At 32.0% G+C, this 27,580-nt stretch overlaps 1 protein-coding gene and 2 long non-coding RNA genes across 6 annotated transcripts in view; 2 read left to right on the forward strand and 1 right to left on the reverse strand.

Moving 5' to 3' along the window:
* Positions 1 to 12,711, reverse strand: part of LOC111718373 (uncharacterized) — an 18,942-nt gene extending 6,231 nt beyond the window's left edge. The window contains exons 1-11 of one of the 4 annotated variants that reach the window (XM_023493946.1): positions 12,583 to 12,706; positions 9,721 to 9,797; positions 9,246 to 9,289; positions 7,540 to 7,581; positions 6,667 to 6,723; positions 6,147 to 6,210; positions 5,102 to 5,146; positions 4,260 to 4,322; positions 2,569 to 2,611; positions 902 to 937; positions 284 to 327 (exon numbers count right to left, since the gene is read on the reverse strand). In XM_023493946.1, the coding sequence (XP_023349714.1) occupies positions 311 to 327; positions 902 to 937; positions 2,569 to 2,611; positions 4,260 to 4,322; positions 5,102 to 5,146; positions 6,147 to 6,210; positions 6,667 to 6,723; positions 7,540 to 7,581; positions 9,246 to 9,289; positions 9,721 to 9,797; positions 12,583 to 12,607 (513 nt within the window). In that variant the 5' untranslated portion in view covers positions 12,608 to 12,706 and the 3' untranslated portion in view covers positions 284 to 310. Of the gene's footprint in view, positions 1 to 283; positions 328 to 901; positions 938 to 2,568; positions 2,612 to 4,259; positions 4,323 to 5,101; positions 5,147 to 6,146; positions 6,211 to 6,666; positions 6,728 to 7,539; positions 7,582 to 9,245; positions 9,290 to 9,720; positions 9,798 to 12,582 lie in introns of those variants that run through there. The other 3 variants (XM_023493944.1, XM_023493945.1, XM_023493943.1) reach the window with 3 other exon arrangements.
* Positions 12,712 to 18,571: 5,860 nt separating this feature from the next.
* Positions 18,572 to 19,923, forward strand: LOC111718369 (uncharacterized). The gene is made up of 3 exons (XR_002769035.1): positions 18,572 to 18,608; positions 19,129 to 19,181; positions 19,895 to 19,923. It is a non-coding gene; the product is annotated as an uncharacterized LOC111718369 (long non-coding RNA).
* A 3,422-nt stretch (positions 19,924 to 23,345) lies between these two features.
* LOC111718371 (uncharacterized) lies at positions 23,346 to 25,756 on the forward strand. Its single transcript, XR_002769036.1, has 3 exons — positions 23,346 to 23,401; positions 24,935 to 25,015; positions 25,693 to 25,756. It is a non-coding gene; the product is annotated as an uncharacterized LOC111718371 (long non-coding RNA).
* The last annotated feature ends 1,824 nt before the right edge of the window (positions 25,757 to 27,580 follow it).

A 27,580-nucleotide genomic window follows, 5' to 3' on the forward strand; every position in this document is an offset into this window, starting at 1 on the left:
TAAACCCCCAGGAAGGATAACTGAATCCCTCCAGTGGAATTATAAACCCCTAGGAAGGATAACTGAATCCCTCCAGTGCAATTATAACCCTCCAGGAAGGACATCTGAATCCCTCCAGTGGAATGTAAATCACCCTGCGTAAAGTTTTAAATTGTAAAAACCATTTTTTGAAACCCCTCCAGTGAAAATAAAATCCCTCCGGTGGTCTCCAGTAGAATCGAAATCTTACTACGAACTTCTTTGAGTTGTTTTTAACAGTAAAAATATATTTTTTGTGAATTTGTTTATCTTTTACAACTTCTTTATTGTTTCAGGTCCGCAATAAAACTACAACCCATTTAACTTAAAACACGAAACCTCAGGCCTTGAAAATTTGTATAATTGATTTCAATATTAAATTGGCAAAAGATCTGATTTGCAATTCAGATATTTAAATATATATATCTATAAAAATAAATATATACGTTTATTATTACAATATCTGGAAAACAATTAGTAAAATGCTTTAAATAGAAATCTCAACTAACCAATCAAATAATAGACGCTCAAACTACGTCGAATCCAAGAGAAAATATATATTTACCTATTTATCTATTTATATCCATATTTGTAAATTTGTACGAGTCTTGGTCACAAACTCGGATTTTCTAATCCCTATATTTGCAACCCTTGGTATTTCAAACTTTGAATTCTGTTAAATGTCAAAAGTTTACACCATTATGTTGTAAAGATGGGATTAAAAAATTTGAGTTTGTGTCAATGACTCACCATAAAAAGCACACAAAAAAATCATACAAAATTAAAAGAGCCTTTTCGGCCATATTTTAATCTTGTTTTGTTTTCAGTTTAAGGATTTTTTTTAAATAAAACTTTTTTATTTTGTTTATTGTTTATTGTGTTCCTGTTGAGTTTTTAATCTCTTCCCATTCAGACAAATCTTAAATAAAACAATCTTTAATTCAAGATTAAATCTTTTATTGAAGATTTAAGAAACTAAGGATCATTTAATATTACTGATTCAGACAGTGGAAGGGGTATAACATTTGTTTTCAGACAGTGGAAGGGGTATAACATTTGTTTTCAGACAGTGGAAGGGGTATAACATTTGTTAAAGTAAAACAAAATGATGTTTCTAGATTTTAAGGAATTATTTTCCTGTACGAGATAATTTTAAACCAATTAGAAAACATTCTTCACAAAATAGAGAATCCGAAATTTCAAGGACTGGGCGTTTTCCTGTTTTTTTTTAAATCGTTCGTTTTTCGCTCTATAACGTGCTCTTCCGCTAGATCGTTCGTTCTTATTTCAGTCGTTCCATCCCCGTTCCGTTCTTTGTGGTTTTGATCAAGAACGGGTTTAAAAACGGTTCCAAGGAACGGGTTGGAATGAGTTTTTGGGGGGTGACTGAGTGGGGGAGAGGTTGGGTAAAGGGAGGTAACACGTCTATTGGCCAACCCCACCAAACTAACAGAATTTACGATTATACATTTAAATTAAAACTCTACAAATTTCACCCAATTTCTATTATTTCTAGATGATTTAAAACGCGTTCCTAATAGAACGATTCCAGACCGGTTTATTTCAACCAATTACCGTTTGTTCTTTTATAGATGCTCCAATATTTTTAAGAACGCGTTCTATGTATTTTTTTCGGAACAATGGCATCATTCTTGATAATTCTGTTCGTTCTTTTATAGACCCTCCAATATTTTTAAGAACACATTACATGTGTTTTTTTTCGGAACAATGGCATCGTTCTTGAATCTTGATAATTCCGTTCGTTCCCGTAAAAAGAACGATCGTTCCCTGAGAACAGCGCCCAGCCCTTTTTACGAATCTCGTTGCAAAGATTATGAATTAGAAAATTAGAGGTTGATTTGTTTTTTTATCATCGTAATTCAAAATTATTTTTAATAAAATTCCAAGCGACAAACTTATGCCTTTTAATTAATTCTTTAGTTTTGCATTATTTGACAATGTTTCCGAGAATCTGAAAAAATACCAGTTTGTGAATCTAAAGCTAACATATATATTGCGCAAGCTCATAGTTTCATTTTTGATTTTGAGAGATTTTAAACGATAATTTAAATAACAATAAAAACATAGGTATTCATTCTTAAGTTTAATTCTAAATGTTTTAAAATTTTATAAATATATTTCGGAGTGAATTCAATGAAACCAGCAAATTTTGGAATATGAAGACGACATTAACACATTAATCTTTAATGGGGTTTGATGTAGTTGCAAAACAAATAGTTTTGCTGTAAAATTTTTTAATTTCTATAAAACAGCTTGCAAAGAAGGTGTTTAACAATGGCAAACGTTTCTGTAGATTGATAAGACAAATTCCGACATCCTTGATCAGTGAAAGTTTAAAGGGTACTGTTGTGAATCGGACACGCTAATTTACAACTGGAGGGTTACTTAAAAATACGCCTACTGTCCCTTTAAAGACTATTGGAAAACCTGGCAGGGAAATTTAACTTGATGATTGTCAAATTATGATATTAAAGGAGATTAAATTATTTGTAAACTTAAACTAATAATTCTTAACATTGATTAGGTTACCTTTTATCCAATAAGGAGATATAATCATGTTCTCAGATATTTTCTTAAATACATTTTTTCAAATTTTCCTCACAGGGACTTAATAAGATTTACAGTTTTAAAGTTTAATGTTTTTATTAGATCATGTCATAAATCAGATTAATGATAGGATAACAATTGGTTTTATTCGGCTAAATTGGTGATTTTTAAACTTACAGGGTGTCCCACGAAACATGACAGTTGGTGAATAGTTTAGAATGTCTTTTTCCAGAATTTGTTAAGTTGTTTGATACCAAAGATCAATAAAAATATTATATGGGAGTCATGTTATATTAAACTTGATTTCAAAGTAAAAGATAATGAAGCAAAAGCTTTTTTGACTAAAAATAACGATTTATTAAATGTCATGTTTCGTGGGACACCCTGTATATGCCACATAAGCTTTCTTTGATATTTTCGACTTATTTAAAAAAAATTCTTTTAACCCTATTCCGGCGGGGGGGGGGGGTCAATTTGACCCCCCCCCCTGTAGTTTTTTTACATAACTCAAAAAGTATTGGTCTGAGACTGTTTAAATTTTCTGACTTTTCTTACATACCCAAAGCCCTCCCTTTAGGCCTAAAACCGGGCTTTAATACTAACTGCCTGAGTCCTCAGGCACACTGCCTGAATGACTGCTTTTGCCTGTAACAAACTAAATCTTTGTTTTGACCCACTTTCACTTGTCAGATTTTGATAAAATTTAGCTTTTTGGAAAGCCTATGATATAATGAAACGAATTGCACAAGTTTTGCGAAAAAAAAAAATTGCAAATTTTTTGCAAACAACCTGTCAAAGGAAAGGAACTGAGTTTTTGCCACAAACTCAAATATTCTTATCCCTATATCTTTGCAACCCAATGTCGTAGACCTTAGATATTTCAAACTATTAATTCTGTTAGATCAAATAATCTAAGTTTGAAATATCAAAGGTTTTATACCCACTGGTTGCAGAGATATAGAAATTAGAAAATTTGAGGTTGTGGCAAAAACTCAATTCCTTTGCACATTTTTAGTTTTTCTTGATTAAAAATCAGGTTATTTAAAATTTTGCAAAAATTTTTGCATATTTGAAATGGCATGGTCAAGGGCTTTTCAAAAATGTATAATTTGCCATTTTTTGGACAAATTTTTTTCGCAAACATTTTTAATATAAAACTGGATTTTACGAGAAAAAATTCAATTTTCGCAAATTTGCAAATTTTTTTGCAGATTCTAAAAGTAGAGCACAAGAGCTTTCTAATGATGTATCATTTGTCATATTTGGACATAAAACATGGGATTTAGAGGGGCGTATCCTGGTTTTCAAGTACCCCAGCAGGGATAGGGTTAAAAAAGATCTCTTAGTCATAGCATGTATTTTTGTAACGTTAAGTAAATCGTGATTTAAAGGTTTCAAGCTCTCAGGCAAAAATCTATGAGAATTTTGCCAATTACTTCTTAAAAACCAAAGCTGACCACAAGTGCTTTATGGTGCTAAAATGTACATGTAAAGGGCTACAGAAAAGCATAAGTGAGTTAGAGCGGTAAAAGTCAACCCTGTCTTAAAAATAAGCAGGCTGAATCTATGTGTGTAGCCCTTAGTTGAATTTGAAACTTAAGATTAAAATTCGAGTCTAAAAATATTGAATTTGATTATGTTTAAGATAAATTTTATAAACTTTGAAAAAATCCCTCTCCGACATCATTTGAATCTACAATATTCTCTCCCACCAACTTGTCGAAATCTTCAGAATCCTAAGAATATGAAACAATTAGGAAATAATAATTTTTAAAACATTTGCGGAATTCTACAGAGTTCCCTGTCAAAATTTTGAGGGAAATCTATCAGGTTCATGAGTTATATTCGGACATCCAAACAAACAAACAGAATTACTACTTTATATACAGATCTTTCTATATACCCATATCCTTAAAAAATGAAAAAACGACATTCCTTTGTACCAGGTTTTTTTATTCCTCAATTACTAAGTTAGTTTGGATTTGTTCAATGTTTTTTTCCATAATGAATGTTGCTTCTAATTTACTACTGTATACTTTTTTCTGGTGCAAAATATGAAATTTTCTATGAAAAAGTTCTTCCCTTAGCTTAAATAAAATAAGAATTCAATTGATTCCGAACAGTATGTCTAAAGACTTACTATTTCTGGATAACCCTGTATTTTTAAAGATTTTGGCAATAATAAATTTAAGGATATTTTAAAAATAATGGTTGTCGTAAAACTTTAGTATCTATTTATTTAAAGTTGTAATCTCTGTTTGTCTATTTGTTTGTCCGATCATAACTCAGGAACCCTTAGACTGATTTGCCTCAATTTTTGATTGGGAAGCTCGGGAGAACCTCTAAAATGTCCTTAGCTTGGTTTTGAGATTTTAAGTTGAGTTGGTTGACTTTGAAAGCGAAAATTTAGTTTCACGGTAAAATCGACCAAGTGCGGGTAAACTGCGGAATTAACTATGAGTACCCTGTGAATCGCTGTGTCCCCAATCTAGTTTAGATATAGGCATATAATAACCTGAATTCCCATCTTATCCATTTCCTGCTTAAGAGTTTTCTCCTCCTGTAAAAGCATGTTAGTTTAATTGAGTCAATGAGTGATTTCATTGTAAGTAAAACAACGGTTAGTTCATCTACCCCCCCACCCTACAGCCCTGGAGTTTTATAAGTATTTTGCTATTTCTTATGATGCAATCCTTACAAGTTGGCGACTTTTGACATTTTTAATTATAGTTTCCAAAATGACAAAATTTTGGCTGACAAATGGTGCCTCAGGGAAATTATTTTATTTTTTTAAATCCCTTGTTAAAAAACTAGAGACTAGAAGTTGCCCCCTCTCAATAGTTTTGCCATTTGTACAGGGGTTTACTTTTCCAGGGAGGGGGACGTCCCCCCCCCCAACCCTTAAGCAACCATATGTAGTTATTTAACAATTCAACAGTATACTTTTACGCAATTATTCGATTTGGTTGCTACAAATAAATGATCATAAATTATAACAAATCAAGGATTAAAATAAGTCTTTGAAAGCTCCTTGAACCCCTCAAAAGAGTACACATGTGTGATGTACCCAAAGAAAATGTACATTACTATAGCCAACCTTTTGTTTACACAAGATAAAAAGCATTAAATCTTTTTAAGGTCAGATCTTTTGTGTAGAATATCGGTAATCTTGAACGTTTGATCTCGATATCCAACGCGGGCACTTTCCAATTTGCGGTTAAATGCTTGATCACTCAATTTAAGTTCATGACCACCACGGGATATGGAATGGGAAAAGTCTTCTTAAGACTGAGATCAGTGTTTAATCCCAAGATTCACAATTTAAAAATTCTGACTTCTGGATCCAAAAATTCAGACTTCTGGAACCAAAAATTCAGACTCCTGGATCCAAAAATTCTGACTTCTGGATCCAAAGATTCGGACTTCTGGAGACAAATATTCTGACTTTTGGATCTAGTTTCTTGGAAAATTACTGCTTTTTCATATTTGACATAACACATGGGATTGGGTTCAGAGTGACCAGATTAGTTAATAGTTTGGAGTTTAAAATGAGAGAATACCTGTTGCTTATTTTCTAACTGTGTCTCTAGCTGAGAAAGTTTCGCAAGAAGATCTCCCTCCATTCTAAACATAAACTACAGTTATTTGACTTGACATATAAAAAAAAATTACCGCTATTTAACATTTTTAACAAAATTACAATTATTTGACGTTTTAAAATAAATGATCGTTATTTGGCATTTTAAGCAAATAACCGTTATTTGACATGCTAAACAAATTTTGAACATTTGTTGACCTACTGAGCAAAATGGACATTTGCTGAAAATCAGTATTTATTAAATATATGATAAACACAATGAACGTCTTAATCGTAACATCAGGGTCAATTAGACGATACGTTTTTGGTTCGCGGTTGGTTGGGTTTATTAATAATTCTAACTAACTTGCTTGGTTCAATGATTTGATAATTCCTGATTGGTTTTATTTATTTCATTAAGCATTATTTGTAAGAATAATTCACCCAGATAAATGATTTGTTGTTTCCCTCATTCCTATTTTTGATAAAAATAATAAACTTACGCTTCCATTTGTTTATTCATTTCTTTTGTCTCCTTGTCAAACTCTTCTGTTTTAGTGCTGAACCAAATATAGTTTTTAGAAACATTAATAAACATCGTCTTCGTCTTTTATTGTACAACCATGTACAACATAAAGCGGAAACTTTTGATTTGAGGCTCAATTCGTAAAGATAGGTGAGTCGTATTTTTGCGATGCATGAACTGAGAACAAAATTGTTGTCGCTTTTGAATTTGGTATGATCTAATTAGAAATATCCAAAAGCGATTAATTATCTACTGTTGACATTTTGATTTTCTGCTTAATCCTCTCTTTTGGATATCCCTGCTGTAAACAAACCAGAGTTTCCCAACGAGGTTATAGTGTATAGAGTGATGATGTACGCTAATCCTTTACTAATTTTATAGGCCATAACATATACATACATAACATAACATACATATTTGTTTATTAAAAGTTGATTCTGACCTAACCTATAGTATATCAATATTAGTAAACAGTTGTAAGTGTACAGTACAGCTATAACTGAGCACACATGGTAGAGTTTCCCCATTGATTGCGCGCGCAAAATTTCAAAATGTCTTGCGCTCCGATTGGCTTTTCAGTTTCTACATTCCACAATTGATTGGCTGCAGTTTAGATGATTACCCGGATATTAACGTAAGATAAAATTAGTCTTCAGTTAAATTAAAAATATGAGATCAAGCAGTGATCTCGATATTTACAATCCTAGAATTTCTAGCTCTAAAGGAATTAAGAATATAAAGTTCTGCTCCTCTTTGGTCCAGAAAATAAAATCTAACTAGTTTCTATCAAATCATAGAATTTAATGTAATTTCTGTTCTTGTTCGAATTACTGAAAATATATTTAGTTTCCTGATAAACTGTTTGTATCCATCAATACCAAAGTCAGCAGATCTGAAAATATTCTTCTGATTAAAAAAATCAAATATATTTCGAATTTAAACGGAAATTTTCACAAATTTATTTATTTCAATCAAAAAATATTTGTGAACAGATTATTGTAATGTAAAACCAGTTTCTATATGTTGGCTTAGCCTTCCCAATTGCCAATGGTGTATAGGGCTTTTCCAAATGTTGTTTCCCACAGACATTTTTCCAAGTAACGACTTTTTAAACGTACAATTTTCCAAGTACCACTATAAAAATGTACAATTTTCCAAGTACTGCTTTAAAAATGTACAATTTCCAAGTACTACTGTAAAAATGTACAATTTTCCAAGTACTGCTTTAAAACTGTACAATTTCCAAGTACTACTGTAAAAATGTACATTTTTCCAAGTACCACTATAAAACTGTACAATTTTTAAAGTACCACTAAAAAAATGTACAATTTTTCAAGTACCACTATAAAAATGTACAATTTTCAAAGTACCACTAAAAAAATGTACAATTTTTCAAGTACCACTATAAAAATGTACAATTTTCCAAGTACTGGTTTAAAAATGTACAATTTTCCCAGTACTACTATAAAAATGTACAATTTTCCAGGTTGATAACTTCCTTTTTACCAAGTAAAATTATTCTAAATATACAATTTTCCAAGTTCTACTAACAAAATGTACAATGTCCTTAGTTCTGCTAACCAAATGTACAATCTCCCAAGTTCTACTACACAAATGTACAATTTCCCAAGTTCTACTACCAAATGTAAAATTTCCCAAGTTCTACTACCCAAACGTACAATTTCCCAAGTCAATTGTACAATCTCCCAAGTTCTACTACCCAAATGTACAATTTCCCAAGTTCTACTACCCAAATGTACAATTTTCCAAATCAAATGTACAATTTCCCAAGTTCAACTACCCAAATGTACAATTTTCCAAGTTCTACTACCCAAATGTACAATTTCCCAAGTCAAATGTACAATTTCCCAAGTTCAACTACCTAGATGTACAATTTCCCAAGTTCTACTACCCAAATGTACAATTTCTCAAGTTCTACTACCCAAATGTACAATTTCCCAAGTCAAATGTACAATTTCCCAAGTTCAACTACCTAGATGTACAATTTCAAGTTCTACTACCCAAATGTACAATTTCTCAAGTTCTACTACCCAAATGTACAATTTCCCAAGTCAAATGTACAATTTCCCAAGTTCAACTACCTAGATGTACATTTTCCCAAGTTCTACTACCCAAATGTACAATTTCTCAAATTATACTACCCAAATGTACAATTTTCCAAATTCTACTACCCAAATGTACAATTTCCCAAGTTCTACTAACCAAATATACAATTTCCCAAGTTCTACTACCCAAATGTACAATTTCTCAAGTTATACTACCCAAATGTACAATTTTCTAAGTTCTACTACCCAAATGTACAATTTCTCAAGTTCTACTACCCAAATGTACAATTTCTCAAGTTCTACTACCCAAATGTACAATTTCCCAAGTGACTTCCTAAACGTACAATTTCTGACAGAGGAAGCACAAATGATAAATAACAATCAAACAATTAAAACTTAACATAATGCAGAATTTTGAGAGTTTCCTTTCCTTTCTTGTGAGAATGATTTTAAGAGAATAGAAATTAAATTTAAAAATCTAAGTGTTCACCTGAAATCTAAATTCAAGTTCTCAGGGTTTCCTTCATTTTCTACCTGACATGAAAATGTAATTTTACATTTATTTAGTACTAGATGAAATGAAAAATTTCAAATTCGAGTCACCCCCAGGGTACTTAGTCTAGGGTTTCCAATTGGAATTCCGTTACGCAAAATTTCACGAAACTGTTCTCAAATTGCACGGGGTTTTCAGGGCTCGCATTTTCGCGCAAGTAAAATTAACTTGCGTTGGAAACCCTAGTTTAAGTATACCCAGGAATATTTATATGAGTGAAGAGATTTATTACATAAATTGATATGATCTCGTCAAAAGAAAGGGAACAATTTAAAGTGTAAACTTTTGAAGAAAAATTTTTTATATTTTTTTTTTTGGTGGGTTTACCTTGACCAAAATAAATTTGCTTAAGAAATGTGAAGTTAACATCTTCAAACTAATTTATCTTTATGCAATATATTTCGTAACTCACCAAATCCAAATCCACGTTGTGTTTGTTTACGCTTGTTAGAGATATAGGAGATGTATATCCACCCTGTACATTTAATCCTAAATGTAGGAGATTGTTGACTTTAAAAAGTCACTATAATAAAACAAAGATATCTGAAATGGATATTTCTAAAATTTATTTAAAAAAACGAAAGTTTTGAAATATTTGCATAAGACAGGGTTAAAATTGGTTGGTTTAGAAATAAACAAAGGAATTAATGATGAATATTTGTGGGCACTTCATGGGAGTGTTGTAGAGCTTCATGTTAGTGGAGCAGATCAACAGGAACTGGAACAACAGGGCTTATCAAAATTAGTAGGTAGAGATCGTGGCTTGTCATGCTGGCTTTGAGCGATTATGTTGTCTCTGGAATGCATGATGAACTGGTAACCCTCAGGTATAAGCACGCCTGTTGTTAGCTGAGTATCTGTATCATCATCATGAAGGAGTCAAGAGGTTCCCTGTGTCGGAGCTGTTACTAGCTCTACTCTCCTAACCTGACTGAGGGCTGGGATGTGTAGAGGGGTGGGGAGGGGGAACAAAGGAGCGAGGGTGACATGTGGGCGGACCGGCAGAAATAGATTCATATGTCTTGAAAATAATCAACGACATCTGAGTTGGTAAAATCGTCTTCCTTGTATTTCGAATTTGTGTTAACAGAGATTTATATCCACCCTGTACTCATAATCCTAAATGTAGGAGATATACATCCACCCTGAGCTGAAAACTTTAGAATGGATAAACTTTAATCCTGACTTCTTGATCCGAATATCCACTGTGGAAACTTTTCATTTTAGTCCTTAATCCACTCTTTTTCTCTCTCCTTGGATATCCGTTAATTGTTTTCTCCAATGAGAATATTTCTGTTCTCTCATTGGTTGCCCGCTTTTCTCTGATTGGCTGCAACAGTTTCTCAGATGATTAAATATTAATTTGAATTTTATCGTTTTTCATACACTTTTAAGATAATCTTGCAAGATTATGTTAATCTGGAGATTAAGAAAAAGAGTGTATTAACCCTTAATCCCGATATCCACCATTCAAAAGTTCCCAGCTCAGTACTCATAATCCTAAATATAAGAAATATACCCTGTACATATAATCCTAAATATAGGAGATATATATCCACCCTGTACTCATAATCCTAAATATAAGAAATATATATCCACCCAGTACTCATAATCCTAAATATCTGAAATATATAAACCCAACCTGAACATATATAATCCTAAATGTAGGAGATATACATCCAGGTTGTACATATAATCCTAAATATAGGAGATATATATCCAACCTGTACATATAATCCTAAATGTAGGAGATATATATCCACGCTGTCCATATAATCCTAAATATAGGAGATATATACCCACTTTGTACTTATAATCCTAAATATAGGAAATATATATAAAAAATAATAAAAACCCTTTGTAAAATAAAAATCATTTCTTTCCCACCACTTCAATCTCTCATAGCAACTTTCCAAAAAATCTTAACATAATTAAGAAATACATTACAGCTACTTACATCATTTTTTTCATTATTCATTAAGTTAAATAAAGTAAAAAAATGTCTAGTTTTTCATGCGAACAAGAAATGTAAAATTTGATAATTTTTCATAATATTTTCTAATCATAAAATACATCTTTATTTACAAATTAATAATCTTTGCTTGTTTTTGTCTGATTAGAACTCATGAATCCCTTGACTTCCAGACAAAGATGGGTGTTTTAAGCTGCTATTTTTTTATCCAACTTTAATTTTTTTCTTTTTTTCTTTTAAATCTAAAGATTGTGATAAGTGTTTTAGAAAGTACGATTGACTTTCGAGTATTAGTTAAAGATAAAAATATTTATTCTATTTTTTTAATGAAAAGAATTGAGTCTTTGCCACACACTTAGATTTTCTCATCCCTATATCTTTGTAACCGACCTTTGTTTTTCAAACTTATTTGATTATTTGATCATACAGAAATCATAGTTTGAAATATCTAACATTTACAACATTTTGTTGCAAAGATATTGGGCTTAGATAATCAACATTTGAGGCATTTGTTGAAAACTTGTAAAGACGACATTTTCAAGTGACATTACATTTATAAAGAGAGGGAATGTCTGATTCACAACAGTACACCTGAAATCTCTATCTGATTAATTCTGAGGAAGATATAGTTATTTTTCTATCTTACTCTAGGTTGTAAACATACTAAAATATTCAAGGCCCTCTCTGACATTTCCATATAGCAACATATTAGTAATAAACAAGAAGGTTAAATAATTTTCTTTTTCTAATATTCTACAGATACATTCATGTACTATTTTAGTCCGACAACTTAGAAGAAAAAATGGTAAATAAAGAGTGAATACTGAATTTCGTCGAGAGGGCTCCCAAATATCGTGGAAACACAGAGAAAGTGTTCGAATGGTGCGAGAATTTGAAATTTGGAAACGAAGAGTTAAAACGGATGCCGGGGTCTTGCATAATGCATACTTACAGGCGGTAAAATTCCTGTTGGTAGACTGAACAGCCTGAACACCCTGGAGCTAATGTTAGATTCTCAGTTAACATTAAAGGAACTGTTGGTTCTCATTCTCAAGTTACCCTCTGCTTGAAGAGCTACAGGTCTGATTCACAACGGAACCAATTAAACCTGTATCTACGTATCGATGAAAAAAGATATATTCTGTCAATTTCCTTCCTTGTCTTGGCTTTATAAGCCTTAAAATCACAATTACTAGAAACCGCATTTGAACTTCATCAATTTTCAGATAGAAACAAAAGGATATCTCCTTCAGTTTAAAGTTTCAAATTAAAACATTGTTTCCTATAAATTTAATTGTTTACCTACAATAAGGATGAAGACAATCATGTTGGCTGAACCTAGTCCTATCTCTAACTATACATACAGGTTGTAACAGGATACAGATTGATGAGAAATATCTGAAGAATATCTCACGGCTTACGAGCCTTCAGATCATTATCCCAGCAGCAGATTCTCTTACAAATCAGAAAACTAACTCTAAAGGGTCAGTTCAGCAATTATTGGTTGCTAGAAATATAACTCTTCATCTGACATCTTTTAAACCTGAGGCCGAATTTAAAGAATTTAAACCGCGTCGCGTTAAACCTGAGGCCAAAAACCGGTTCCAATTAAGTGCCGGCTCAAATCTCGAAACTCTTAATACAATTTCAAGTGGAACCAACTATGTTTTAAGCGCGTCTCATATTTGAGTCGCGGCTCAAAATCTGTAAACCCGGCCTCTGATTTTATAGACCTTTGTTAATTATATTAAACTTTAAATTTGTACATTAAATTATTAACTTTGAAATTTTTAAAAGTTTACACAATTTTGTGTGTTAGTATTGTTAATCTCTATATATTAAAGTTAACCCTGGAGATTAGAAAATAAGAATAGAGTTACTTCAAGCATAGGCCGAGTAAAAGTATTCTGTATACTTCAGCTTGATCACTTGATAACTGGTTTTACACACACTACCACAATACTCAACAAAATGATGCAGTTATTATAAATTAAAAGGATTTTTTTTTATTTTAAAACCGTTGACCGTTTTCAAGACAATGCTAGGTTTTCCTTTTTCAAACATATCTTGAATTTGGAATCATTTTAATTTTTCCGAGACTAAGTTTACTTTCCTGTTTTTTGGTACACTCAAATTATATAAAATCTACAATTCAAAACAAAACTCAGTTTCATAACTTACAAAATAATCACTAATGAACAAAAATTATCTTTCTATTTAATCTAAGTTTTCACATTAATTTTTTAAAATATAAGGAAAAGAATATTTTATTTTTAAGCATTTTAAACAAACAATTTCCCGCATTTCTAGTTAAATCTGTATTGCAATTTATTATTATTATCACAGAGTCTTTGCCACAAACTTGAATGTTCAAATCCCTATATCTCTGCAATCTGGATTAGCAAATCAGAAGTTTGTGGCAAAGACTTAATTCCTTTTCAACTATAAGTTTAAGAACCATGTATTATAATTATACTTTACACTTTTTACATTTATCTTTATTATTAATTTAAATTTAATTTAAATAAGTTTTTTTTCTTTTCTTCTGAATAAGGAATAGTTTCTGGTAGAACTAGGAGAGTAGGGAGGGGGTGGGGAGAAGGGGATAAAATTAACCTAAGAAAAACAAGGGAAAATGTATATGACAGTTTGGGAGGGGGGAACCTGTAAATATTTTCAATAAAATTTTAGTTTCGTGATTCTACAGTTGGATTCAGTATCCTGGACAAGGTTCAACTAAAAGAATAAACCTAATATACAGTCAAGGGGAAAAAAGGTATTTGAGAAAAAAGTCGGTGAAATTAGAAAACCAAAAAAAAATCCAAAATCATTAGAATTCAAAGTTTTTTTTCCATGAAGGGCTTCATTTCGTTTAAACGTTTACATGAATTTTCCCTCCAGATTTTTTTTGTGATCTAATTCAATTGTTTTTATTGTAAATGGATGTTACCCAATCTAATATTTGAAATTCAAATATAATCTAAACCAGATTAATCATCTTTGAAAGTCCTTTTTGTAATTAAAGATATTTTATATTTGAAATGTACAACGTATACAAACATAAAAAGTGATATTATAATATTGTGTTTGCAAAATTAATGCGAATAACAAGGGCTAAGCGTCGTTAAAAGGAATTATTTTTTTCATTAACAAACATAATTTCCATTAACAATCACAATAATGAGCGAAGATAGAAGAAGCTGGAACAATCCATAATTAACAAAAGATTTTTATATGTGCTAATTTTTTTCAAAAAAATCCTGAATTTATCCAATAAATCGTTCTTTAACAATCAACTTTATATAATACTAACTAAAGTGCCCGACGTTGCCCGAGGAATTTTTAAAAATCGAACTTTTAGAAAAAATCCGTTTTCAACCAATAAAAAAAATATTTGGTGATAAAAAATTGCAATTTCTTAAGCCTACGTTACTTCCTGGTCACCCATGGGTTCCCTCAAAAAAAGGTCTGCCGATTCGGTCCAGCCGTTTGACCAGCAATAGCTAACATATAAATATGTATAAAAATAAATACACATAAGCTAAGAGCTTTATTATGTAGAAGACTCGCTGAAATGCCCGGCGTTTCCCGTGGAATTAAAAAAAATCGAATTATGAAGAAAAAAAATGTCAGCCCATTCGGTCCAGCCGTTTGGTCCAAATATATATACAGGGTGTCTCATGTAACATTGCAGTAGCTGAAAAATTTTGAATGTCTTCTTCCACATACTGTATTAGATATTAAAGACTTTTTGACTCAAATATTTTACTGTGAAATCAATTTTACTATAATATAACTGTCATATGAAAATGTTATTAGTCTCTTAAGTATCAAACAACTTATCAAATTATGGAAGAAGAAATCTTAAACTATTCACCAACTGTCATGTTTCGTGGGACACCCTGTATGTGAGCGAAGAGCTTTATGATATAGATAGATATAAGCAATTCTATTACGATCACAAATAGTTAACGATCAATTATTGTCAACGATTAACAAACGTTATGAAGAATTTTTACACATGCAAAGCTAAAAGAATGGAGGGAGCAGTTCAGTGATCACTAAATCTATAATTTGTAGAGTGTCGGCGCATTTTAATAACCTTTTCCTCTTTTATACTCAGAAAAATGTTTAATGGTTAATACTAGCTGAAGTGCCCGGCGTTGCCCGTGAAATTTAAGAAACACATTTCACAAAAAAAAAATTTATTTTGAAGAAAAAAAATTGAATTTTGAAAAACTATGGGAATTTTGAAGAAGAAAACAATCGAATTTTGAATAAGAGTCAATTTTTTTCCTTTGTTACCGCTGGGGTACCCGAGGGTCCCCTCCCCCCCCAAAAAAAATCCAGCCAATTTGGTTCAGATGTTTGTCCAGCTATAGCTCACATATATATATAATTTGAGCGAATAGCTTTATTATATAGATGTAAAAAAACCTTCATATTTCCTGATATTTTTTAACTTAAGGATTAATTTCAAAGATGGAGATAACACTTTCCCTTGTTCGGGAAATTATTGAGGAGACGGGTAGACGAGGTGTAAAGGTAAATATAAACATGGTTTTTAGAAGGATATCACATGAAAATTTTTCCGTGGAAGACCTGGTTTTAATATTGAAATTTTGTTTGCTATCTATCTTTTTATTTCCAACTTAATGTTTTGTGGCAACTCATAATATCACAGTAGTGACAGGAAAAGTTTTTGGAGTGTCAAAGATAACATTTTGCCGGGAAAAAATTGACTTTTTTTTTTAAATGTACAATTGTTAAAAAAAAAATTTGCGAAACACGATTTACATACAGTGAAACCCTTAATAACGAATACATCGGAAGAATACCCCCCCCCCCAGCAGGAAAAGGGTTAAGTGACCCACCATGCAACGATGGCTTTGCATGAATTTCAACGGTATCCTTAATTTCTTTTTCTGATAAGGTATGAATCAGATATATCCATGTTTTTGTTTATCTAAATTATTTGTTTTCATTTTTGGTTTCAAGTCAGAATATTACATAATCATTCCTTATATTTTTTTTTAAATCAGATTAGGGGTTTAAGGCCAGGTACTGTTGTAATTCTTTTCACAGAGGGTTCCTTTAAATTTCAGTTACAGTCCCTTTAAGCTAAAACAAATGGTTCATTTGAAATATCGCACATACCTTTAGACAGCCCATGGGCCCAGCAAGTTGTACAGACTACAGACGGCAAAATGGGGCGGTACACCAAATTAATCATCATTGGTGAAATTATTGTGTGCTAAACGATGTAGTTAAGAAAACTTTGTTATTTCCAGTCGTTGGCGTTTATATCAACACGCTGAATAAATTAAATTGCGAAACATGCAGTATGCAGACAGTCTACAGTCGGCAAAATGGGACGGTACACTAAATAAATCATCTCCTCCTGATGAGATTATCGTGTACTAAACGATGTAGTTAAGAAAACTTTTAATTTACAGTCGTTGGCGTTTATATCAATACAATTAAGACGACTTTTTAATTTAATTTTTGATTTCTAACAAACTTTTTAAAATTACAAAGTAAACAAAGAGAGAATTGCTGTTCATTGACAATTTCACTTTGTTTCTATGTTTATGTGTCTCCATGCTGTTTGAAAGCTTGGTCGAAATCAAAATTGGAATGAAAATTCGTCTCCATTGGATTGATATAAACGACACCGACTGCAGTAAAGAATGACAAATCTTAGGTTGATGCATGTTTGGGAGCTAGTGTTCTTAAAGCAGTTTTTCAGCACCCTGAAACTGGGTTTACAATTGATCAACCCTTAGATAGACAAGATATCAAACATTTGGTAAATACAAAAACTTTAAAGTCTTAAAGGGACTATAGGCATAATTTCAAGTGACCTTTTTCCATTTATATTCATTTATCATGCGATTCTCCACACTTAATCCTCAAGGATGAAAGAAACATCCTTGTTTTACTAGCTAAAAATTGACTGTGTTTCAATGTGTTTTCCCTATAAAAGTATTCAAATTATCCCTACACTACAGCCCACAACTCAAAAGAATTGAGTCTTTTCCAAAGATTCAAATATATCTTCTTAACTCGATGGTGCACACCTTTGATATTTTAAAATTAAGATAATTTGATCCAACAGAATTCATAGTTTAAAATATGGAAGTGCTTCGACATCAATGGGTTGCAAAGATAGAGGGATCGGAAAATTAGAAATTTGTAAATCAATGCCTTTAAATCTTTAAAAGAAGTGAAGGATTTAAAAAATTCAAATGAAATAAAATATCTTAAAGATTTTTTCTTTTTTAAAATAAATTTTTCTGAATTCTTGAATGTCTACAATCCTATTTGACAAATGAATAATGAATGATGTTACAGAAGTTACAAAAACTTTGACATTTCAGATTGGAAGTTGTGTTGATAAAATACTGCGGGACAAGAAACCCTATTTTCAAGCTGTCAAAATGCAGGTTTTTAATACTATGAAACACAAACTTTAACATTTCATAATTTCAATGAAAACCAGAAAACATTGGAATTCTTCTCTTTTCTGTAAACGTAATTTTAACTTAGTGACCCCCATACCCGATTAACAACGGTACCCTTGAAACCTCTGACTGTTTATCGAGTATAAAAATCTTTTGTTTAAATATATCGGAACCCGCTTGAATTCCTCTAAGACGCGGCCTGGGCGCAGTGCACAGAGTAAACTCAACGCTGCTGATTTTTTCTACAAAAAAATCATTTTTTCTATGATACACAAAGTATAACATGCATTTAATTGTTTTATAATTTTATTATTTCGAAATAGTTACAACATATTAAAAACTTTAATCAAGTAGATATTTTTTGTTTTTACAATTTCTAAAATGGCATAACAAAAGTTTTTGTTCTGTCCTTCAATTGTTTTTAGAGAACCAATATATATAGTATAGAAGGGAACAGAAGTACATTAATAAGCTCTTATTTCAAAGAGACTCACATCTATAAATACAGTTGGTTTGTCTGTCTGTTTATTTGTTTGTTTGTGGTACCTCGCATGACTCCAAGAAAATTCTATAGTCTAAGTTGAATTGTTTAGTTTAAACAGAAAAATCTGTTGTGAAAGAAGGAACACATGGCGTCTTGAACAGCAACAGCTATAAATCTAAAATTGTTAGCATAACAAGTAGTCTACATGTCAACATTTCTTGTTTTGAAATTGCGCCAAAATAAACATAAAAATCTGAGAATGACTAATGAAAAGCTAAAATTGTTGATGGAAATAAGGGGCGCGAAGTATTGTCATGTACTAATTTTATTTCGTTAATGTTTAGGCATTTTTCATGTCGTCCTACAAGGAAGATAAACAGGTAAAGTTTAAATGAATTGTATTCAAATCATGGTATTATTGTTTTCTAAAGAATGGAACTTAGTTTTTGCCACAACATCAAACTGTCTTGTTCCTATATCTTTGCAACCTGAGGCCGAATTTAAAGAATTGAAGTCGCGGCTTAAATCCGCCAAAACCCGGTTTAAATTGAGCGCCGGCTTAAATTTTGAAACATTTGATACAATTTTAAGTGAAACCAACCATAATTAAGCCGCAAAACCTCGGCCTCTGGTGATGTTAATCCTTAACACGTTGATCTAGCAGAATACATGGTTTGAAATGTCAAAGGTCTGCAAAAATAAAGGGATTAGAAAGTCAGAGATTGTTGCATAATGCAGTTCTATTTTTTAATATAAAGTTTTACTTATAAAGATTTGAAAAATTGACAATACATTAAATGGTGTAACATGGCACGATTAATATATCTGACTATAACTGAATTAGTTTCATAATTTTAAAATTATAAAACATATAGATCATTGATTATTTTAAATTTTTAGGAAATAATTAATCATCATCGTAAAGTGGAAAAAAGATTGGCAGGGTTAACAAGGTATAATCTATAAAAAGTATTAATCTCTGTTCATATGTTTATTAGGCTGTTTGTATGTCCGATCATAACTCATGACACCCTAGACCGATTGGTTTTTTAAAAAGTTTTACTAGGAAAATCGGTAGAACCATGGACTTGTTCTCAGTTTGGTATAAAAACCCTAAGTTGAGTGTTGACATTTGTTTGGAAAAATCCAGACTCCTATATCTTTGCAACATGATGGCGTAAACCTTTAATATATAAAAATTACATTATTTGATTCAACAAAATTCATAGTTTGTAATATCTAACGTCTACTACATTATGTTCCAAAGATATAGGGATTCGAAAATCAGAGATTGTGGCGAAGACTTAATATACCTTTGCAGATTTTTTTTGGCCTCTTAGTCTTTAAACTCAAAAGACTGTTGGTCCGAGTTTCCGGGTTTTTAAGAAAAGTCCTAAGATTTCCACCCCTCCTCTCACCGTTTTTTTGTGAGGTTGAGGGGTTAATCAAATAACATTCATTTTTCTCGTGTTTCCAGTGATACATCTGTATCTATTCTTAAACATTTCTCTTAAATGAAATATCGATACCATTAAGTGTACATTTTCAAGGAAGAAATATGTTTTTATTAACTTAGTTTTCTATTCTAAACTTCTTAGATATTTTTCCAGGAAATTCTTTAAAATCATGAATAAAGATAAAATCCCTTTCCCTCCCTCTTTTGCAGAAGAGTTGTAGAGAACACAGGGGTAGGACGCACAACAAGATCAGATATGTACAGGTACAGGCAGGACGCAACAACAAGATCAGATATGTACAGGTACAGGCAGGACGCAACAACAAGATCAGATATGTACAGGTACAGGTAGGACGCACAACAAGATCAGATATGTACAGGTACAGTAAGGACGCAACAACTAGATCAGATATGTACAGGTACAGTAAGGACGCAACAACTAGATCAGATATGTACAGGTACAGTTAGAACGCAACAACTAGATCAGATATGTAAAGGTACAGTAAGGACGCAACAACAAGATCAGATATGTACAGGTACAGTAAGGACGCAACAACTAGATCAGATATGTACAGTGTACAACAAGATTAGATATGTACAGGTAGGACGCACTGTAAGATCGGATATGTACAGGTAGGACGCACAGAATATTCGGATATGTAGGACGCACAGCAAGGTCGAATTTGTACAGATAGGACGAACAGTGTAATATTTGGAGTATGATTACTGATACTAAAACCCATCATCCCTTTCTCTGAATCATAGCAGAGTAGAGAACCTGGAAAATAGAGGCAGTGTACCCGGGAATCTTATGCAGGATATACGTTAGAGCTAGCTCCCTTTATTCAAATAAGGCCTGGGGACCTGCACGTTTGGACAGCTATTGGACTGATGTATCTTTATCATGCTTAAGAGGACACCAGCCTCCTTCCCCATCATTATACTTGAGTGTGAACCAATAGATTCATCAGCATCACCAAGAGATTTGTCTCCACTGGTTTCTGGTACTGCTCCGATTGTAACCGTACCAGCTAGTCCAACTACGGACCAAGATGTATCAGATGAAGCTCTATATTCTCGAGCTGGTTCTGTAGAAAGAGGCACTGGAGATATAGAGCTGCTAGGGTATATAGGACTACAGACCAGCCAGTCAAACCACAGAGCAGGATATATTTATCAGCTGTCTCTTTGAACAGAGACACTGGAGATATATAACAGCTAGAGTATTTGTACAGAGGAGAACTAGATTATCCAGCCAGCGCGGCGCATCAGAGGCTGCTCTATACTCTCCAGAGGATTATATGCAAGGACCTGATCTTGTTTGTGATCCAGAGCAGCTAGAATACCAGAATAGACCAATGACCCCAGGTGAAGAAGAGATCATAGGGATCTATTAGGATGCGATCTATCATCCTCCAGACATGACTGAGAAACCAGGAGGTTTACAGATAAAGGGATCTGGCTTCATACCTGGGAGAAGCTGCTCTTTACAGACAGTTCTTCACAAACCAGTTGTAGAAGCCACAGACTCAGATTTAAAGTTGGAAGAACTCCTGAGAGATTCTCCAGAACTCCTCCATTTTGTTCTCCAACCCTAGAGAGTCCCTTAACTTCATGAGCATGCGCGGATAAATCTAGAAGCAGCCAATGAATCAGAAGATATAGAAGCTTTTGTGGATCAACTGCAAGCTATTGCTGCCTTGGTTGAAGGATGATATATCCTCTACTGGATCAGCAAATCCCAGGACTCCTCGCCCAGATATAGAACTAGAGGATCTATTTGAGTTTGTGGCAGCTTCTCAGAGAGATCCTACTCAGGAACTGCTGATCAAAGAATTTTAGTTTAGAGATCCTGAACCAGAGCAGCTGAATGAGATGTTGGGAGGCTAGGAAGCTGCTCAGATACGTCCTGACCTGGAGTATCCAAACAAGATATTTGAGTTCAGAGATCCTGAACCAGAGCAGTTGAATGCGATGTCTGAGGCTAGGAAGCTGCTCCGATGGATCCTGAACAGGAGCAGCTTGATGACGGCCTTACAGAACCTTTAAAGGATAATTTATTTGAAATATCTAAGGACTAGACGAGAACAATTGCTGCTCTTGAGGATTAGAGATTATAACGATATGGACCTTTTCCTTACTCTGGCTGTCTTACCACATATTGGTCCATCAGGAGCATTGAAGGAGCTAGACATGCTCAGGACCATCCTGGATGGACAGAGGACCAGTATACTTTTCCTCGCTGAATTGGGGTCTTTCCGAATACCCAAAGGAACTGATTAAAACAAGAATAACCCTATATACAGATGAATTTAACAAATAAACTATGAAGCTGATAAATCCCATACATATATACTCCGAGAAATATCTAGAGAGAGAATATTAAAGGGATCTATAAGAACGAGATTAAGAGGATTCAAAGTGAAATATTTGTGCACACCCTAACCATGGGAGCAAATGATCGGATATGTACAAGCTTGTATAGTACAGTTACAATTTACATAAATTTATAAAATGCATAATTATTCGTTTGAAAATTGTGCCAAGGTTTATACATTCTGTAAATTATGTTAACCTTGAGTCAAATAGCAAAACCTTGAAATAACTAAATATTATAGATATAAAACAAATGCATATTCATTAGAAACATGTTTACTTTACTTAGTGTAAATCCATTAAGTTTGTTCTTCATGTGCACACTTAATGTGTTTATATTTAAAATATACATCATGACTATCAAACAATAAATATATATAAAGTTAAAAAATGCAAAACATTTTTTTTTAATATTGTAACTTGGCTTTGAGATGAGTAATCAGTTGCCTTTAATATTTTTTCTTAACTTAATTTTTGTCTTGGGCTTAATTTGACGACTGATGAATTGCAATTTAACATGAGGCAGGGCCATGTGCCAATGGTTTTTAAAAGGATTTGAGTCTTTGCAACAAACTCTAATTGTCTAATCCCTATATTTTTGCAATCCAGTGTCAAGAACCTGATATATTTTAAATTATAAATTCTGCTAGTTCAAATAATCCAAGTTTGAGAAATATTAAAGGTTTTAATTAGCAGATTGCAAAGATATGATTTTAAAATGTGATGATCTACAATTTGGTTTTATTAAATATGATGGCTCTGCCAGATGTTTTATTATCACGAGAATAAATTATTTAAAGGGACTGTAAACGTTATTTCAAGTCACTCTTAATTGATGGAGGGGTATGTCATAAAAGTAATATAAACTTTGAACACTCATCAATAAAATTAATATAAACTTTGAACACTCATTAATAAAATTAATATGAACTTTGAACACTCATCAATAAAATTAATATAAACTTTGAACACTTGAACTACAAGGACATCCAACAAAATGTTTTCTTTTTATTTTCAAAATTAGCTGAAGTATGATTGAAGGATGGACCAACAAGAAAAAAATAAAGAACAAGAAATAAAGAAATCTAAAAATATTTCCATCTGATATCATATGAATATTTAAAAATATTGTAAAATTTAAATAAAATAAATTATTAAAATTAAGAATATATTTTAGTACAAGAAATATAGAAATCTCAAAATATTTCCATCTGATATCATATAAATATTTAAAAATATTGTAAAATTTAAATAAAATAAATTATTAAAATTAAGAATATATTTTAGTGAGATGGTGAATCTTATTATTCTAAGAACTGGTCTAGGAAACCCAACAGACAGGTTATGTTGTTTATTATATTCTAGCTGAAAATATCTGTAAAATATTCCAAGAATGTTATTTATCTTCACATAATTTGAAAAGCAACAATTTCAACGAAATCAATAGATCAGAATTTTCAAAAGAATTATTGAGTCGTGATACTTAAACATAAAACGTGAGTTGTTTTCAACGTGATCGACTAGACGTAATTTCAACAAGTTGTTAAAATATACTTTTCAATTTTAACTTCAAACCAATTCAAAAATGTCAATTTTGAAATTGCTGCGTGTTTATTTTTATGGCGCATTCTAAATTTTGGACCAATCCCCTCCCCCCTCCCCCCACCGTAATTGCAAATCCCTTAATACCAATGATATGCATCATGAATCACCTTCTGATACCGACCCGACTTTTAATTGTCACAAGGCCATGCCCCTTGCATCGCATATAAATAAAGTTTTGAAAGCTTCAACGCAATTAGACTCAAATTCAATGCAAAGAAATATAGCTTGAAATCTTCATATTTTTTTGTGTTAGACTAATCATATTCCATTTTATAGTTTTATGCAACTTCAGAAATAATTACTGCATTTTGAATTTGTGGGTGAGAGATACGAATTCTTGGATAAATAATATATTGATTATTATTACTGAACTATAAAATACTATCACCTCTCTTGTGAAGAATGTTGATTAAGTGTATTTTAAGAAAGGACTTAACCGTATCTTTTGAAGTCCGACAGAATTTCCACTAGACCATCTACCAGATTACTGATATATGTAATGTGTTTTTGTATTGTTGGGACATGGTTTTATTTAATTTCTCGAGACAGAGACATCAGATAGAAATATTATTGGTCACGATCAACGCCTAGAATTTTTAGACCTTGCAGTTTACCTTAACAGTCCCTTTAAAGAAACCACTAAAGTTTAGACCATTCAAAGTTTAAATATGATTCTGCCAAATGCCTTTAGTAAGTCCAAATGCGAAAATGAAGCAGAACCACCACCACCTTATTAAGTCTGCAAAAAAGTAAAAATAATAGCAATACATCGTTACAGGCTTTTTCTCCTTTTTCTCAAAATAATTATTTACTTTTTTGCACTTTTTCTGTGCATTTTTTATTACCTTCGCCACAAACCTAAATTTTGTTATCACTTTATCTTAGCCACCTGATGGTGTAAACTTTCTATATTTCAAATACTTAGTTTGAAATATCTACGACATTGGATAGCAAAGAAGAAGGTATTGAAAATCAGAGTTTGTTGTAAAGACTGAATTCCTTTCCAGAATATTTGATAACAATTCGATGGGCCTTTTACATACATGGTATCATGTGACAGAAAATGTGGGTAAAATCGGTTTTCCGTTTATTGGATACAAACAAACAGACTAGAAAACTATATCAATATTATATTATATTCCTTTATTTATATTATATATCTATTTTAGTTTTTACGCCTCACATTTTCTTACACAATGAATTATACTAAAAAAGAATGTTTCATGTCTCACGAGGATTTCTAGTATATAAATAAACATATGCTTACAGATCAGTGTTTACGGAATCGTATCGATGTCTGCAGACGCTTTTCCCAGAAACCCAGTTGCCCAACTTTCAACTCCTCGCAAGGTAAAGGAATTGAGTCTTTGCCATAAATGATTTTCTAATCCCTATATCTTCATATCCAAACTTCATAGATATTTCAAACTATGAATTCTAGATAAAATAATCCAAGTTTGAAATGTCAAAGGTTTATGCCATCAGGTTGCAAAGATACAGGGATTAGAAAGTTTCAGTTTGTGGCGAAGACTCAATTCCTTTTTTAAACGATGCAGATAAATTAAAAAATTACAATATAAATAATTAAATTCCCTCAGAGGGGGTATATCAGGACTAAGACCACCCCCTGAAATGTATAATTCGGTTAAGGTTCATCTAAATTGGGTTGAGATCTAATGAAACTGACGTTATAATTTCGAGAGTCCATTTTTTAAAAGAGAGTAATGCCTCTTCACAATTCACCCCTTATCTTATCAATAATGATGACAAAATAGGTGTTTTACTTGTTGAAAAATATATTATTTCTGACAACAAACTCTCTATTGTTTCTGTAATATTCATAGAAAAGTCGAAATTGCTAACAATTAATTTTCAAAAAGATCAACGTAGATTGCTCATTCATCTTTGAATAAATTAAGGGTAGCACATGTAATTTAATATGCCACTCTATGAGAGAGGAAAGTCTCTTAAAATTGCGTATACAGTCCCTTTAAAGAAAGACACAACTTAACCTGAAATATATTTAGAATTGATAAACGAACTAGGATTCGTCAGTTGTCCAATCTAATGAAAGGATTTAGAATTTATCAGGTAACCGTATGCATATAAATATGCAAAATGTAAAGTATCAGTAGAGGCAACTTTTTCAGAATTCGGTTTGAACATTTCGATCATGAAGAAGAAATTATCAAACCTAAAATTTTTTTTTGAAAATTTCAAAACATTTAAAAATCATTCTTAAACGATTTCTGTACACAAAGCCATGGTTTTTCTTTGTCCAAACAAAACCAAAACGATTTAAATAACGAAAAACTGTCTTTAATAAATAAGTTTGCAAAATCGATGGCCATCCCGATCTGTATAATGTTTACGTCACTCCTGTATGACGAGTCCATTAGTGCCTGATCCAATCAGGGTTCAGTCATCTGTTAGGTGTCTATTCTGAACCAATAGAAATTGCATAGCGGTAACATCTATCTTTTTATCTATCTCATTATCCAATTAGAGATAAATTCCTAGTTCGGCGCTATACACTAAATGGACCTTTTTATGACCTCATTCTTTCGTCTGCTATATGAATTTATCGACATTAGTGTTGTTGGAAGGGGTTACTTCATAAAGGTTATTTTAAAATGTCTACTCCACCTTCCCTGTCCTGTCATCAGATTCAATGTAGAAGATAATTGTTTTCAAATAATTAGTTCACAAATGAGAACTCAATAATTACTAATTAGTAATGGAGAATTCCACAAACCATCCAAGGGAAGTGCATCTAATACCTAGATTAGTTTAGGCAGAATAGAATCGTTTATTTAAAGGGAAAGTTAACGAAAAATTAGAAAGATATAAGTTGCACAAAGTTGCAACAGATTGGAACAATTATATCTGTAAAGATTAAAGAAACATAAATGACGTAAACCCGTTTTCTTTAATCAAAATTTAAACCTTGAACTTTATATAATTTAATGCGCGGCAGAATTGATTTGTTTTAGCGAACACTGTCTCAAAGATATAAACATCATGGAAATTTCTTTAAAAAAGGAGAAGCATGATCGAAGATAACGAATAATGAAATAATAATATATAAAAATAAGATTTGCCAGACCTCTATTTCCCTAGCTCCTGATTATTTACTAATAATTAAATATGTGTATTGTACAATGATATGAGGTTGTTAGTCTCGATATCCAGTGTGAGCACTTTTAAATTTGATCCCTCAATAGCAGACGGGATATCGAGGAGGAATTTAATTAATCTATAGATCTCATATGATGAAACTTAATGCTTGATCCCAAGATTCACAAAATATCTGCGTTATGGCCCCATTTATTGAAAAAGAAAAATAGTTGTTTTGATTAATTATTGATTATTTATTGTCAACAATGATATTGTAGGAAATTTATAAAAGTTTTAAAATCAACTTTTGTTCGACGGGACTAGCGTTGTAATTTCGAGTGACACACTGTTTAAAACAGATTTACAACAGGACTTTTAAAGTCTTTCTCGCATTCATAATGTGGAAGATATCATTGTTTGTTTAGTTCCAAAAGTGTTAAATTCTCAAAAATTCCTTAGTTGTTTCCTTGGCAAGAAATCCGTAATCTCTTTCTTACAATTACAATAAAAATCATAGATTTCGGATTAATTTTCAACAGTCTAAAGGTTTAAAGTGTCTCATTGTGACATGTCACTTAATGAATGTATAGAGCTATCTGAAAGTACATCTACTTAAGAATTTGGTCAGATTTTGATTTTGGATAGATTGGGTTATATCTGTGATCATAACTGTGATATGAGTTACTTCAAATAACGGCTATAGCCAATTTGATTGAATTAATTTGGAACAAACCTTATGTGAACTTTTTGAAAGAATTTTCGATATATGATTTATTTATAAAAACACGTGGTCAGTCC

Source organism: Eurytemora carolleeae, unplaced genomic scaffold (assembly GCF_000591075.1).
Source record: "Eurytemora carolleeae unplaced genomic scaffold, Eaff_2.0 scaffold106, whole genome shotgun sequence".
In the NCBI taxonomy this organism is placed as follows: domain Eukaryota; kingdom Metazoa; phylum Arthropoda; class Copepoda; order Calanoida; family Temoridae; genus Eurytemora; species Eurytemora carolleeae.